Source organism: Theobroma cacao, chromosome 5 (assembly GCF_000208745.1).
Source record: "Theobroma cacao cultivar B97-61/B2 chromosome 5, Criollo_cocoa_genome_V2, whole genome shotgun sequence".
NCBI lineage: Eukaryota > Viridiplantae > Streptophyta > Magnoliopsida > Malvales > Malvaceae > Theobroma > Theobroma cacao.
Window position 1 is genome coordinate 36,799,436 of NC_030854.1, and position 15,952 is coordinate 36,815,387.

The following is a 15,952-nucleotide window of genomic DNA, read 5'->3' on the forward strand; positions in this document are numbered from 1 at the left end:
GAAGTTTGGAATCTTGGAGTTGAGCCCAAAAACTAAACTTTTGACTTGACGACACAACACTTCATGCTAAATATAAACAATTGCAAGCAAGTGCAATTGGCATCAAATAATTGTAATTTTATATCCAATTCAAGGAATTCCTATATGAATATTTCATCAATCAATGCATACATATAACCTTATTGCATACCTTCACCTTAACACTTGAACTCATTAGACATTCTGTGAGCTCATTGCTAGCAAACTTAAGCCTTGATTTCCTCTATTTTTCAATATGAAGTTTCCAATTTTCTGTATTATTTTTTTCCAATAAGAAAGCAAACTAATTACCAAAATGATTGGAGTAGATTATAGCTGAGTAACAAATCTGATGTTAGATCCAGGACAACCTTTATTTTTTGTTTGCAATCTGAAAAGATTCATGACAGCCTAGTTTAAGAGATGGTGTAGGAAAATTAAGGAGCAAGAAGAGAGGAAGGTGTTTTTATGGTTTATTTAAAGAATTAAAGGGAAGTTAATGAACATTGTGAAGAATCTTTGAGAAGAGTTAAACAGAGGCAAATTTTACAAATCCCCACATTTATGCTGAGCATTGAAGATGGAGATATCAGATATTCAGTCACTTCCCTTGAAAGAGAATCTTTGAAAAATGGAAAGGACAAAAACAAGTTTCACAAATCCCCAGTTTCATGTTGGGGAGATCTTACAGAAAGATGCCTTTTTCCCAGCCAAATCCTGCATTCACTCACTCACCACCGCACCCCACCACCACCCCCTCCCCCCCCGACACCCCTCTTTTTTTTTTTTTAGTTGATTAATTGGAAGCCAATAATTTCATAGCCATGGGGTTAAAGAAAAACATTTATTTATTTTTTTAATCAATAAGCCTGCCAAAGAATAAATTTATTTGCTGCCTTGGATTTGCTGCAAAATGCCAGTCAAATTTGGTTAGAAAACAGGATTCATTCACCTTATTGCATAGACAATTTTCTTGTTGCAACAGCATGTTCTGACTATTAATAGGAATGCTTCTGTCTTTTGATGGCCCCTTTTTCTTGTTGGGTTTACGTTAAGGAATTCCATATTAAGTAATGACATTAATCATTTAACATCTATGTACATACTTTGGAATTTTTTTTCTTTTTGTTTAATATCAAATAATTTCATATCAGAAATACACATCACTCTTTAATGAAAAATAGTAGTATAAATTAATGAAAGAAATTGTTCTAGAATTAATTCTCATTTCCTCACCACCTTCATTGTCATCTTTCAATATAAGCAAATTTTTCATTTATGATTATTAATCTGAAGCTTAAAATTCGAGATTAATGGAGAAATCATAACTCTAAAAATAAAAAAAAAATACGATTTCTTTTATTAATATCTCCTTCTCAGTAATAGCTTTCTTTGTAGATTTGAACCATCTCGAGAGGGGTTAGAATCATTTGTTTCTTTGTAAAAAAAATTAAGCATTTGCTGTGAACAAATAATTTTAGGGTCCACAGTTGTCTACAACTTGCAATAAAAATTACATATACCAGCAATGGAAATTAATAAAAAATAAAAAAAAATAATTGATTCTTAAATGTTCCCAGCAATTTGCACATGGCCTTGCTCTACCATATCTCTTTTTCATGGATCTTGTTTATTTGTCTCCTCAACCAATTACAAAAAAACATTATAAAATTTATAAAAAAGTATACATAATGCAGAGAATCTTTTCATACATTACATAAAAAAAGAAGAAAAAATATTACATGCAAAATATTACAAAATGGAGTAAACCCCCAAAAAAAAAGAAAGAAAGAAAGCACTCATGACAACTACAAAACATTAATAACAATAATAATAATATTTAGGATATTATTTAGACAAGCCATTGACAATAAGACAGAGAGTTGCACAGAAGAAAAAGCAAAAAAGTCATATAAACATATTTTGATTTTTCTATTATTTTGATTTCTTGTACCCTAATAAATCTTCTGAATATATTCCTCATAATTTTTTCTTGTTTTTTCTTCATGCTGATGGAAAAAGGAGTAAAGAAAAAAGAAGGAAAACCCTTGATACAGACACATTCAAACTCCCTGCTCGAACCCTCTCGAGCCGGTTTGCCAGGTGGGTTTCATCTGAGATTTTTTGTTCTGTAACACTATTTCAGCTTCTGTTCTTGCACTTCTCTACTGCCCTTGGGGCTGCAATATCATGAGAAAGACGAATAATCAGTGATAAAATTTTACGTTTAGATCCCATTGTTTAAGATTGGAACAATGGTGACAGTACTGACCGAGTCCAATCGCTTCAGATCCCTTCATGATTCGCAAGCGTTTGCATGAATCGACGAACATTCTGTAGAATTTTAGAGACGGATTAGTTAGTTAATCATGAGATTAAGATGCCAAGATTACAAAACGTAAGTTTGTTTTTGGAGTTGGAAGCTTACTCCCATGGGACATCACCAACAAGCATCCAATCTCCATCCTTGTCTTCATAAGTAGGAACATACTCAGAACCATTCAAGAGGTCTATCAATTTGCTCTCGTTCATGAAATCTTTCATGCCTTGTGACCCACAGTTACCAATAGTGAAGGAGCTGAACATTTTGCCTAAGGCATCAGAAAGTTCTTGGTAACTCTTGTACAATTTCAAGTCCACCTTGCGTAGATATGGTGCTCCATCCATGCTGACCTTAACGAAGGCTGCCGCCACGGTGGCGGTGGTGGTGTTGCTGCTGCCGGCCTTCTCGCCCTCAACGTCGGAGCTGTTCTTCTGGACGGCCATGATGTTCTTACGGAAGGACCTGACAGGTGGCCATCCCACCACTTGTGCCCTGAAATCCAATGTGCCCTCAACTTTAAGCAACTAGCTAGATCATTTCATTCTTTTACCATAAACATATAATCATAATGATTCAAAGCAAGGAAATAACATAAAAATATATTATGGAAATTATTGGAACTCCATTCTATGGTCAAAGAGAATTATATTTAATATTATATATTATATATCCAAGTATTGAAAATGTGAATGTGGTAGTACTTTACTATTGACATTTACCAAAGTTTGGTAGCTTGGCTGAGGACTATCTTGGCCACTTTCCTGTTAAACCTTTGAATTATTGTTTGGTTGTTGGGAAAAGTACTAAAGATTCCACATGTTTTGTTTTTTTCCCTCCTTTTCCCGACAAACAACCAAAGCCATCAAACATCCCAAATTAAACTGTTTTTTCACTTTACAAGGCCAGGATTCAATGGAGACTCATCTTCTTAATCTCCAAATCAATATTCAACACTCGGAAGAAAAATTCAATGACTAATTTCAGATGAGAACAGAATCATGCATGCTCACTTCTTGATCCATTGAACTTTGAATTACTATATGTTACTTTCCCGAAAAGGAAATGAAAACAAAGATTTGAGAAACAAGGTTGAACCAAGAAATTAAAAGGGAAAGGGTAGCTTACTTTGCAGGGGGCTTTGCAGGGTCAGCAGAGCGAGGAGCAACAGTGCTCTTTTCCTTAACCTTCTCAGCTTCATCTGCCACTGCCTCCTTTGCTGTCGAAAGGTTAAGCTTCAAATCAACGGTCTCCGAAAACCCTCTTTTGCCGTTGTTTTTCGTCATTTCACCATCGTTTCCATTTCCTCCCGGTAATCCTAGACGTAACTCCGTCTCTTCGAAATTAATCATGCTATACTTGTCACACGCCGCGTCCATAATGCTAGTCATTATGAGAAACTAAACACCAAATTTACGTGAAAAGACTCGTGAATCGATCCAACTTCAATCTCGTTCCATTCTCCCAAAATATCTCCCTTCGATTTTTTTTTTTTCCTTTGTGCTTTCTTTCTTTTTTTCCTTTGTGTTCTCTCTTGATGGTATGTTTGCTAGAGGAAGTGCATGTAAGGCGTGGGGGGGAGTGAATATGTGAAAATGTTGGGGGGAAGAAGGCCAAAAAACGGTTCTGTGGAAAGATAATATATGGTTTTGGAATATTATGTTAGGGGATTCTCGACGGCGATGATGATGCCACGTGGAAGAAAGTGTTAGTTGAACCGTCCGCGGGTTGTCGGGGAAGGTGATGTCATGGATGATGTCATATTTAGGATGATTGTGCTGAGGTGAGTGGACATACGAAGTTGGCGTTGTTTGCCCTCCCTTTGTTTCCTAGGCTCCACCAATTAATGATCCCATATGCATCAATATATATATATATATATTAGTTTGATTTTTTTAACTTTATGGAGTCATTAAATTAATTCCATTTCCTTTATTAATTCCTAGTTTAATTACATTTGGAGCGAATTAACATTGAATAAATTAATCATCATAGTAAATATTTTTATAAGATTATGTATAAAATGTGCATTTGATCAATTCGATTTAAAAATTTTAAAAATTGAAGTAATTACTCTCATATAAAATAATCAAACCGATCAAACTATATTATGTAATTGAAATAATCGAAATTGACTTATATTCAATGGGTTCGATCGAATTTATTAGTTTTTTAGTATTTATATTATATATAAAAATTAATAATTATTATAGAAATTTATCTTATTTATGTATTAATAATAGTTTTATATATAATATATTTAAAAATATATATTTATAAATTATCGATTTCTCAGTTGATTCAATTGTAAATTTTAGATATAAAAAATCAATGAAAATTATTGAATAAATCAAACCAAATCACTAATGAAAGTCAAAATTAAGCAAATCGAATTGAATTAAGTAAATTCAATCAATTTCGATCAATTAATTCAATTGGAATTGATTAATACTCACTCCTAATTACATGTACAAATAAAAAAATTATATTAATATAATAAAATATTACTCAACATCTATAACATATACATGACATAACTATTACAATAATAAATTAATGAATAGATTAAATAAACCAACATAAATTAGATGAATCTCACATTTGATAGGACTTGAATCTAGCTATAATGACAATATAACACATGTTACAATTTTTTTTTTTGGGGGTTGAAAATATAATGTAAGTAGTGCCATTCTCCAAGGTTACCCATTAAAAATCTTTTCATCCTTCACATTCTTATCCACACTCTCTCCACTTCCTGTGGTAAGCATTAAAAGCTTTTCATCATGGCCCATTTGGGTGCCACTGTATTCACACCAAAAAAATGGTAAAAGCAAAAGCAAACAATAAACATAATGCATCTCATAAAAAAGACAATTATTAACTAAAGAAATTTTCATCTCTCTTTTTGTTTGGATAAGATCATAGAAAAAGCTATGCTAAATTTTAAATATTAATTTTTGTAATAAAAAATTTAGAATAATATATTTATCTCAAAATAACGTGAAAAAATAAAATTCTCGTAACATCACTTAATAAAATTAAACTATTGAAAGGAAGAATTAAGCACTATTAACTAAGCTAACTCTTGAATTTAAACTTTTTTCTTGAATTGGAGGGAAAGAATCGAATTTTGCTCTTTTAATAGAGAGATCATATATCAACCAATAAACTAAATATTTTAGAGCATTCTTTAATTTAAACTTAATTGTTATATATAAATATAAAATTTCATGATTACCTCAAAATAAAAAATAATAACATATGTCATGATTATCGAAATAATTTAATATTTATAAATTTAAAAAACTAAAATTTATCGTCCATGATTACTCAATTTAGATTACAAATGATTATGCAATTTGAGACAACTCAAATTAATCATTTGAGGGATGATTAATGATTTGCACTGAATTCCTTAAGGAGAAACAAGAATAATCAATTGATAACCACATAAATACTTTTGAAATACCAGATATGATTATTATGTTGTTATGCTTAGAAAGATTTTGAGGAAGCAAGGGGAATCTTTTTAGGTTAAACTGACCTTTTAAGGCTGTGAACTTTCAAGGAATCAACAAAAGACAGGTGGACAGTCGGAGCCCACAAAAGGCATTGCACCGCGTTTGGGGAAAGTCAGCCAAAAAAAAAACCCATGTGGCATGTGCTGAGATTCATTCATTTGATTGGCTGAGAGGGTATCCCCTTGGGGGGACCCATTCCCCCCCAACTTGGTTTTCTTGCTGTTTAGAGTTCAGACAAGTTTTGCATTGTTTCACCTTAGCTTCTTTCTTCCCCCAACCCCTGTGCCCTGTTTCGCCCAAGTATGCCAAACATATACATATAATTATATAATATATATGTACATATATATATAAATACTAATGTAACATGATGTATACATGCAATATATTTCTTAGGAAATTCACAACCAGAGTATCGATTTTATTTTATATTTTTATTCCATGAGTTATTTTACGTATTTGAAAGAATTTTCAGAGTCTCGAAATCTCGAGTCTTTTAATGATTACAAGTATTATTTGATTTTATACAAAAAAAATTATCTTTACTTCATCTTATAAATCTCATTTTTTTATTAATGATCTGAACTCAAAATTTTTAATTTAAAATCTTAATTTTTAATTGATAAGATATAAGTAATTTTTCTTGCAACAAAAGACGATTACCAAAATTTGAAGAATAAGTAACAATTTACATATGTTCTTAATATTTACAAATTTATCTTACTACCTTGAATTTCAATATATATTACCAAAATTTAAATATCTATTTTACTTGCCCTTTGAAATTTGTAGCCCTTGGACCACCCTATGGATTGTAACTACCTTATCTTTTTCTGCTTAAATAAATACTAAAAACATTTGCCTTTGGTCAAACCATTTATTTGACTATAATGTCATTTTCTTATATTAAATAATGCATGTGAAAATTGCACTTTTGACGTTTAAAATCTGATCTTTTGACCTCAACAATGCAAATCCTTTCTATCTAATGTGACAGTAACTGCTAGGTTAATCCATGAAAAGGGCCTATCAGAGATACATTTTGTAGTTTAAGAGTCAAAATGGGTTTTATATCTGAATTATATTCATCATGAAAAATAATTTACATTCATTAATGTTTAATTATCGATAAATTCTTAACTCAAAATATTCACTAAAAGGAGATTTTTCAGCATATTTCCTAGTTTATAAATCATATTTTTATTCCTTTTGTGTAATATGACATGCTTGTTTTTTCAATTTGAGAGATTGAAGAACTTATTTATAATTAAATTTCGAGTAATAGAAAATATGTATGAACATAAAGAAAACAATTCTGTTTAGGGGGCGGGGAAAGATTATAGGGCCATGGGGGGTGATGATGATGATGGTATGGGCAAAGATGTACATGGCATGGCCAACATGAAGCCAGATGCGAATTAATTACCCAAAAAGCTGACAGAACACAAAAAGCAAGGATTGAAAAGGACTGGCCTTGAGCTCCAAAACAAAAGAGAAGAGATTTCGCAAAAGAAAAGGTGAGGCCCATTGCCAGCCAATCGACACTCAGAAATGTCCCCTCGTGTGGGCTGCCTGGCCCACAAAGCCCACTGTCACCAACCCCATAGACCCCACACGTGTGCATTCCTATCTACTATGGTACCACATCCCTAAAACACTGTCAGCATCTTTTCAGACACCACACGTGTGTCCATTAATATAAGGGTTTTTTTTTCTTCTCTTTTTATGGTCAATTTCACCTCTTTTTTTCCCCTTCTTTCTTCTTCTCAGGAGTCTATTTTGTACAATTCACAGAGATTCTTATCTATCCAAATGGTCCGTACTGTCCTCTTTGGGAAGACGCTTGAGTGTCTTCGTTCCTCCCATTTAGTCTAAGCCAAATGCCCCCAAAGTTATTCTTTCCTTTCGACCCCAAAAAGGAAAAAAGAAAAAAGCAATGCTAGGTTGCCCGATGTATCGATTGTCCGATTATTTACAAATGATACGAAAATAATAATTAATAATTTTATTTGACGTTTAATTTTTAGATTATTAAACCGTCGGATAAATTTAATATTTTTCAAAACAATTATTTTGACTATAAGATTTATGCGAGGGGATGATACAATAGAAAAGTCAGCTACTTGTAGCCACTCCATACATATATATAGAGTTTAATGTCTTTTAAACTTTTTGCTTGTGAGGATAAAAAGGATAGGGACTCGACAATAGAGCTTTGAGCTTAAGGATGATAGGACAAAGGGTTAAAGAAAAAAAAAAAAGAAATGTACTACTATGGGATGCATCCATTTATTAATATAACAAAATTCGAATGCAATTTTTGTATATATAAATAATAGAATCGAATTAAGAAGTCTTAAGTAAAGAAAAGAGATTCAAATTTTAATTTTCGTTCAATTTTTTTAAGAAAGAGTTTTAAAATTACGGTTGTTAAATCAAATCAGGGTTATTTCTAAAAACTATTAAATCAAATGTTTTAATTAAAATGTAAGACTATGGTTTGGTTATTGGCAAAAAAAACCCAAAGGTCATGGTTGGTGCTTTGAAGTTTAGGTTTTTCAAAACTTTTGAAGATGTTTCGATCAGTATTGTGTGGCAAAGCAATCACATGCATGCGTCCATCTTTAGCTTTGTCCATCAAAACCGAGAATACCAACAAAGAACTTAATTGGTCTCTTTTCAATGCTTGCCTTTTGTGATGGGAAGGGGGAGGATGGCGACTTCACCTCCATAAGCTTTGAAATTCGAGTCAGGCATATAATTGGAACGGTGACCTGAGGATAAGGAAGTGCACAACCAAACAAATTTCAACTGTTTATTTACTTTAAATATTCCATCTATCATTTTAACCTATTTCACTCGTGTGGAGACTTTAAGAACCCCAAAAAGTTTTCAATAATAGAAAAAAACAAAGCTTTCAACTCAAACTGTTGAAAGTGGTTTGATTAATTCACAATCAAATAATTTTTAACACGCATAATCAGTACCAAAGCCAACGTAGTGACGGGTGACGGGTGATGGTCGTTATCTTTTAATTTTTTATTATAATATATATAAAATTTAAAATATATAATTCATGATGTCGATGATTAATCTTTAATTATTTTTCATGTAAATTTCTAACTTGATCACTGTGCATAACATACAATAAAATTTGAATCTTAGAATGCGTTAATTCTCACTATTAGTGAGAAGGGTTTGAAGGGTAAAAATCAAAAACAATGTTTGTTCCTTCTAAATTTTTTTGGGTAATCAAAACAATTCTAGTTCTATATACTTCTATTGGCAAAACAAAAATACAATTTGATTAACATATATAATCAATATACCGTTCAAAAAAAAAGATATATAATCAATATTCATAGCCAAAAACATTGATGAAAATCATCACTTTCCAAGAACATTAGTTACATATATAAAAATAAATATATCTCTTACCATCATGTTCCTATCATGAAATCCGACGCACGTCTTGGCAATTAAGAACCAAACGTGGCAATACAAAGCTCACGAGTGAATTGTCGCCCTCGTACCCTAACAAGATTTTATTGAGAAAGGGATTGAAAAATTTTAGGTGCAATGAATCATACAAAAATTCTTTTCCTTTCATTCCTTTTACGTTATGGTTAGGATGTCTATTATGAATTTACAATAACGTAGATGTTAAAAAAAGGAAGTCCTAGTTAGATCCATCATCATTCAATGCATTTCCCACCCCAGGTTAAGTCATTCGAATCTTTTATATATATATAGTTAATATCAAAACATGACACAAATGAATCTAAACCTAGGGTCCATTTGGAATATGATAATTTATAGCTAGTTGAATAATATCAAAGTTGCTTTGAAATTAATTAATAAGCTAGGAATTTGATTAAATACAAGCATAATTAATTAAGTTATGTTTACTTGTTGGGGAACAAACGAAATAAGCAAGAAACTAAAAGATGTTCCAAAAAGAGAATATTAATCATAAAAAAAGGAACAAAAAATTAGTAAAGGCAATTAGGCAAATGATAATGAAAAATTAGCTGGGGTTGGTTTTCATGGGACCCAAATTCTGTCCCAAAGGCAACAAAGAGAGACGGGGTTGATTGGCTGGCAATAACTGGAGGAGAGACCCCAGCCGGACAGTGTAGAGAGAAAAGCTCATAATGTATATCAACAAGAATTGGGGGACCCTCCTGTGCCCTGTGGTCCTTCCCAAAAGGATAATGAGCTTCAGCAAATCAAAACTCTTAGCTGTAGAGAAGTGGAAAACTTTGCCAATGGCGGCCCTGACTATTCAATGTTTTGACGCGCTCGTGTGTGCACATGAAAGCAACTGCGGGCATGCATGATTCCGGTTGAACAATTGTGATGAACGATTGAGATTGGTGTCGGTGTGATATATGGCTAAATGTGTACGATCAAAACCATGTATCTCAATTGTTTATAATCTTTTTTCGTTTACTTCTTTGTCGTTTCACTTTTCACAAATTTAGAGTAAAATTATTTCAAAATTGATGTCACATCATTAAATAAACAAAAACATTAATAATGAATTAATAACAAAATTTATGTATTCAACATAAATTGTCTATTTCTAATACTAATAGATTAAAAGTGAATTATAGTTAAAACTTAGAGATCGGGAAAGAAAATTTTATGTACCCTAATTATAAATAAAAATCAAGCAGATATCTTTTTATGTTTTTCTAGTGCTTCTTCTTGCTTTCTTTGCCTATATATATAGAAGGAGGAAGCAAAAATAGAGTAATTGAGAAGGATGTTTCCTCCTTTTTGATGAACTTTCCATGCACTATTCTATCTTTTATTTATTGACCACCTAGCTAGCTAGCTAGTTAAAAAATAGAACTAATTCTATACCCAAAGCTTATTCCCTAAGTTATCCCCAAAAAGAAAAGGTTAATCCTTTAGAGTTTCCCATTTGTTAAATGCAAATGAATCAATGGAAACTCTCATGACAGGCCTCTTTTGGTTATAGGTCTCTATGATTGTTGTCAATTTCTCAACACAAACAAAATTCTAATTAATTGATTAGTTACAACATATAAATCATATGTCAAATCATAATTGTTTGGAGATTAGCAAACCCCAAATATTTCCACCCTTTCACCTCATGGAAGAGCCATTTTTTCTTTTCCATTGCTTCTTTAATCAAGAAAAATGATAGAATGGAGGGCCATCGATATTACTTCAAATGAAAGTGCTTGGCTCCATTTATTTATAAAGTCGAATGTGATAAGATTTGAGAATGATTTTTGCTTTGTTGTCGTAAAAAGATTTAAGATTAGTCAAAAGACCTATCCATTTTTTATACTTTTCAATTGTATTCAATTTAGTCCCTATATTCAAAATTGAAGCAATTTAATTCTTTAATTTTGAGAATTTTGTCAATTTAGTCTCTTTCCTTAACGACATCTAATTTTATCGTCAAAAGATGATGTCAATGCTGACGTGTCACATTTTGATGACATAGTAAGCCGTGTAGCATCGAGTGATGACATGGCAATGCCACATGGCACTAGATGATGACGTGTCAGTGCTGATATGGTACTGACATGCCAACATGTCAGTGCCATGTGGCATGTCAAAAAAATTCCAAAAAAATTTATTTGCCACATCATAAGGATTAAATTGAATAAAAATATATAGTATAGGGATTAAATTGATCAAAATTGATATGTCGAGGGATTAAATTGAAAAAATATTTGAAAAATATAAATTTTTAAGTAGATTATTGATATGCTTATTAATAAACCAAATATTTAAGTGTAAAAGATTTATGATGTTAAAACATATATATAAATATTTTCTTACTTGATTATTTGATTCTAGAATATGTAAATTAATTTATCATTTTTACAAAAATTAAGTTTGAATTCTTCTTCTATAAAAAAATTTTGAAGAAACTTTATACCTAAAGTCAAATTTAGATGAATAACTTGCATTACGTTAAAATAAAAATAATATAAAATGACTAAATATGTTGATTTAGTTACAACTTTCATAATTTATAAATACACATTCTTTTGAAATTATTTAACTCTTATTCAATTTACTTTTTATTTAAATTTACTCAAATTAGTAAAATATGTTGATTTAGTTATAACTTTCACAATTTACAAATGTACATTCTTCTAAAATTATTCAACTCTTACCCAATTTATCTTTTATTTAAATTTACTCAAAATTTCTTATAAACAATTTTATTTAAATTCAAAAACCACAATCAAATTATACTAAATTTAAATTTAAATTATTAATTTGAATCTACAAAATTTTTATTAATAAAATAAAATGGTACAAATATTTACAGTTATATTTAACTTCATCCACTATAAATGTAGTCTTTAATCTAAGAAATTTCAACTTAAAAAATATAACTTGAAATATTAAGCAAAATAAAAGCATAAAAAATAAATAAAATATTAGAAGGGTGACGCTCAGATTCTATGATTGTAATAAGAGGTTTGTTATGTCCAAATTAAACAAGTCAAAATGAGAAATTATTTTTATAATCATCACTAACTCTATATACCAGTTCTTCATTTTTTTAAAAGAAAAAACTAAATTAATATATTTTGCTAATTTGACTTTAACTCAAGTTAAAAACTAAATTAAATAAATTCAAATTTTTATACTATTATAAATAGAAGAAAAAAGAATTTATTTCGTCATTTTATATTATTTTATTTTAACGTAATATAAGTTATTCATTTAAATTTGACTTCAGGTATGAAATTTAAAAAAAAAATTTATAAAAGGAGAATTCAAACTTAATTTTTGTAAAAAAGATAAATTAATTTATATGTTTTACAATCAAATAATTAAGTAAGAAAATATTTATATATATTTTGCAACACCATAAATCTTTTACACTTAAATATTTAGCTTATTAATAAGTATATCAATAATCTATTTAAAGATTTGTATTTTTCAAAATTTGTTTCAATTTAGTCCCTCAACATCTCAATTTTGTTCAATTTAGTCCTCATACTATATATTTTTTTTAATTTTGTTCCTATGACGTGACAGATTTTTTTTGAAATTTTTTTGATCGACCATGTGGCATTGACATGTCAGTATGTCAATGCCATGTCAGCACTGACACATCATCATCTAGTGCCACGTGATATTAACACACTATCACTCGATGCCACGTGGTATTGTCACGTCATCAAAATATGACACGTCAATGCTGACGTCATCATTGATGTCATTCTTTAACAACAAAACTAAATACCATTAAAGTAAAGGATTAAATTGACGAAATTTTTCAAATCAAGAGACTAAATTGCTTTGATTTTGAGTACAAAGATTAAATTGAAGAAAATTAAAGAGTACAGAGACTTGATAGGTCTTTTTACCATTTAAGATTATTATCTTATACATTAACAAAAAAAAATTATAGATTTCATAGATGAATTTAATTATTTATTGTTTTTTTTTTAATTAAGTATGTCGGGTTGTTAATCTCTACCCTTTTGTGTATAATGTCATAAAGGACTTTTTATTAATTTATTTTAAAGATTTTCTTTGAAATGATCATGTTGATGAGCAATGTCCTTGAAATGAGGCAATGGTTCAAAGAGGGTGACCATGCCCACATGTAAGAGAACCCATAACGATGGATCAAAATTAAAGCCCCAAATCAGATCTTACCTGACCCATCAACAACAACCCATGTGGACCCAACCCAAGTCAAATTGGAATCTACACACACCGGTCATTGTATCGAACGCTCTAGATTTCTTCCCTTGGAACTGATGAATTCATCTTAGACCTCTTTATCTTTCTGATCTCAAAAACTTCAATATGGGCTGCTAAGCTTTGTCCTAACCTTGTCCCCATAATTTTAAGACAACTCGCTCAATTGTGCTGTTCATGTGACAAACACCTTAGCTGCCCCATGTCCAAATTCATGTACTAAAGATACCTTTGCCCCCCATAAAGTTTTCCCTCTTTGATCACTCTCTCTTTAGGGCTCTTGAGCTCCACTCTCCCCATCAATGTCCCTTAATCATATTTTTCAAGTTAATCTATTGATTAATATTTGTAAATGTCATGTAATGATCTTAATTTAATCTAAATCAAAATTATAAAACTCTTAATCCTTATTTATATGAATACGTAACATGTAACAACGAACGCGTTATTTTGTTAACTGATTTTGGATATTAATTTTTTAAATAATGTCCTTTGGCTTTAATCACCATATTCTCATCTATAAAGTACCATTGAAATTTCCCAAGGCCAACCACACATGAATGTTCCTTCAACCTTAAGAACTTGATCATCAGCTTTCCTTGAATTATATATAGAGGAATTCATAGCAAACATGTCCAGAGTTATATCATCCATAGTTCCCTTTCAAATCTTTGTAGAAAAAGCCTCATTCCATTGAGTCCATCAATCAGCTATCAAGTTACCTCAAGATCATTTGATATTGTAAGCAAGAATTATTGTACAAACAATAGAGAGAATTCAGCTATGGCATTTGAGAAAGATCTTAACCTTGATGCTACCGCGCTCCGACTAGGCCTGCCGGGCACCTCTGAGGAGCAAACATCTGCAAGTGGTAAGAGTAACAAAAGAGCCTTGCCTGATATGAATGAAGAATCTGTTTCTGGTGACAATTCTAATGTGGCAGATGCTAGGAAATGTGACCAGGAAACTGCTCCACCATCCAAGTAAGCAATCTTTTTTTTTAATCAGGATAGGAAAAATAAATCATGTTTTCTAGTTTTAATGGTTACTAATAGGGCTGGGTGTCATGTAATGTTTTCAGGGCACAAGTTGTAGGGTGGCCACCAATCCGATCTTACAGGAAAAACTGCCTCCAACCAAAGAAAACTGAGGCTGAAGCTGCTGGGATCTATGTCAAAGTTAGCATGGATGGAGCTCCTTATCTTAGAAAGATAGATTTGAAGGTGTACAAGGGCTACCCAGAATTGCTCAAGGCCCTCGAAGACATGTTCAAGTTCAAAGTTGGTAAACATGCCGCACTTATTTCTTTTTCATTTTTCTTTATTTTTCAAAATTATATAAATATTTAGCTAACTTTTTTGTTATTGTTGTTAATTATCAGGTGAATATTCAGAGAGGGAAGGATACAATGGATCAGAATTTGTACCCACCTATGAAGATAAAGATGGTGACTGGATGTTGGTTGGAGATGTTCCATGGGAGTAAGTTCTTCTCTCCCTGTTACTTTTTCTTTTTGGCTCAATCAATTTACAATTCATTTTTCAACCAAAAAAGAAGAAGAAAAGCTTACAATTCTGTTTCATTTCTCAATGCAGAATGTTCACAAATTCCTGCAAAAGGCTGAGGATAATGAAAGGATCAGAAGCAAGAGGGTTGGGTTGTGTTGTATGAACAAAATTGGCAGTCTCAAAGCCATTTACAAGTGATGGAGAAAGAAATTAATCCGTTGCTCACATGAAGAGAGAGAAGAACCCTTCAGCTATAAGATCCAAACGAGTTTTCTTCTTTGTTGATTGGCAACAAAGAAGTTTGATAGGATTTTGTCAAAGTTTTTCATGTATAGTTTGCTCATGTTTTCTCCTTATGGATTTTGTACAAAGGAAAATATATGAAGTCCATGATAAGATTTTCCTTTTTTTTTTTCCATGAATTATGTATCAAAGGGAAAATTATCTTATTGAAAGGATATAAATCAAAATACCCTTTTTTTCTTTTTTCTCTCCCTTTGGTCTATAATCTTTATCCATATATGATCAATCAATCTTGAAAGAGAAATGACATGGAAATTTTGGAGTTCAAAGAAGAAAATTCATAAAATATAAACCATGTAAGAGGATTTTGTTTAAAGTTAGGAATGGAAAGGAAGAGACTAAACACAAGTCTCAAATTCCCAAATAGTTCTAACATTACATGAAACAATTGATTTTCTTAATAAATGGTCAAATTAATTAATGTTAATTTCTCCCTTTCTTCTTCTTCTTCTTCTTTAAATTAGCTCATGTGTCCCATATCTCATATCTATAAGAAATGGGATAAGTATTGGGTATATAAATTATGAATTTTTTTATCATCTATAGACATGTTTTTTGAGTTAAAA

The 15,952-nt window shown here is 31.0% G+C and overlaps 2 protein-coding genes across 3 annotated transcripts; one reads left to right on the forward strand and one right to left on the reverse strand.

The window, feature by feature from the left end:
- LOC18600188 (auxin-responsive protein IAA16) lies at positions 1,592–3,962 on the reverse strand. The gene is made up of 4 exons (XM_007030505.2): positions 3,467–3,962; positions 2,447–2,833; positions 2,291–2,352; positions 1,592–2,198 (listed from the first exon to the last, which is right to left on the reverse strand). The coding sequence occupies exons 1-4, from the start codon at positions 3,727–3,729 to the stop codon at positions 2,161–2,163; spliced, it is 750 nt and encodes a 249-aa protein (XP_007030567.2). The 5' UTR covers positions 3,730–3,962; the 3' UTR covers positions 1,592–2,160.
- Positions 14,112–15,568, forward strand: LOC18600189 (auxin-responsive protein IAA4). Of its 2 annotated transcripts, none has more exons than XM_007030507.2 (4): positions 14,112–14,558; positions 14,657–14,855; positions 14,957–15,056; positions 15,171–15,568. In XM_007030507.2, the coding sequence occupies exons 1-4, from the start codon at positions 14,359–14,361 to the stop codon at positions 15,197–15,199; spliced, it is 528 nt and encodes a 175-aa protein (XP_007030569.1). In that variant the 5' UTR covers positions 14,112–14,358; the 3' UTR covers positions 15,200–15,568. The 2 variants fall into 2 exon arrangements, with proteins under 2 accessions (XP_007030569.1, XP_007030568.1); XM_007030506.2 differs by having other exon boundaries at positions 14,114–14,558; positions 14,657–14,859.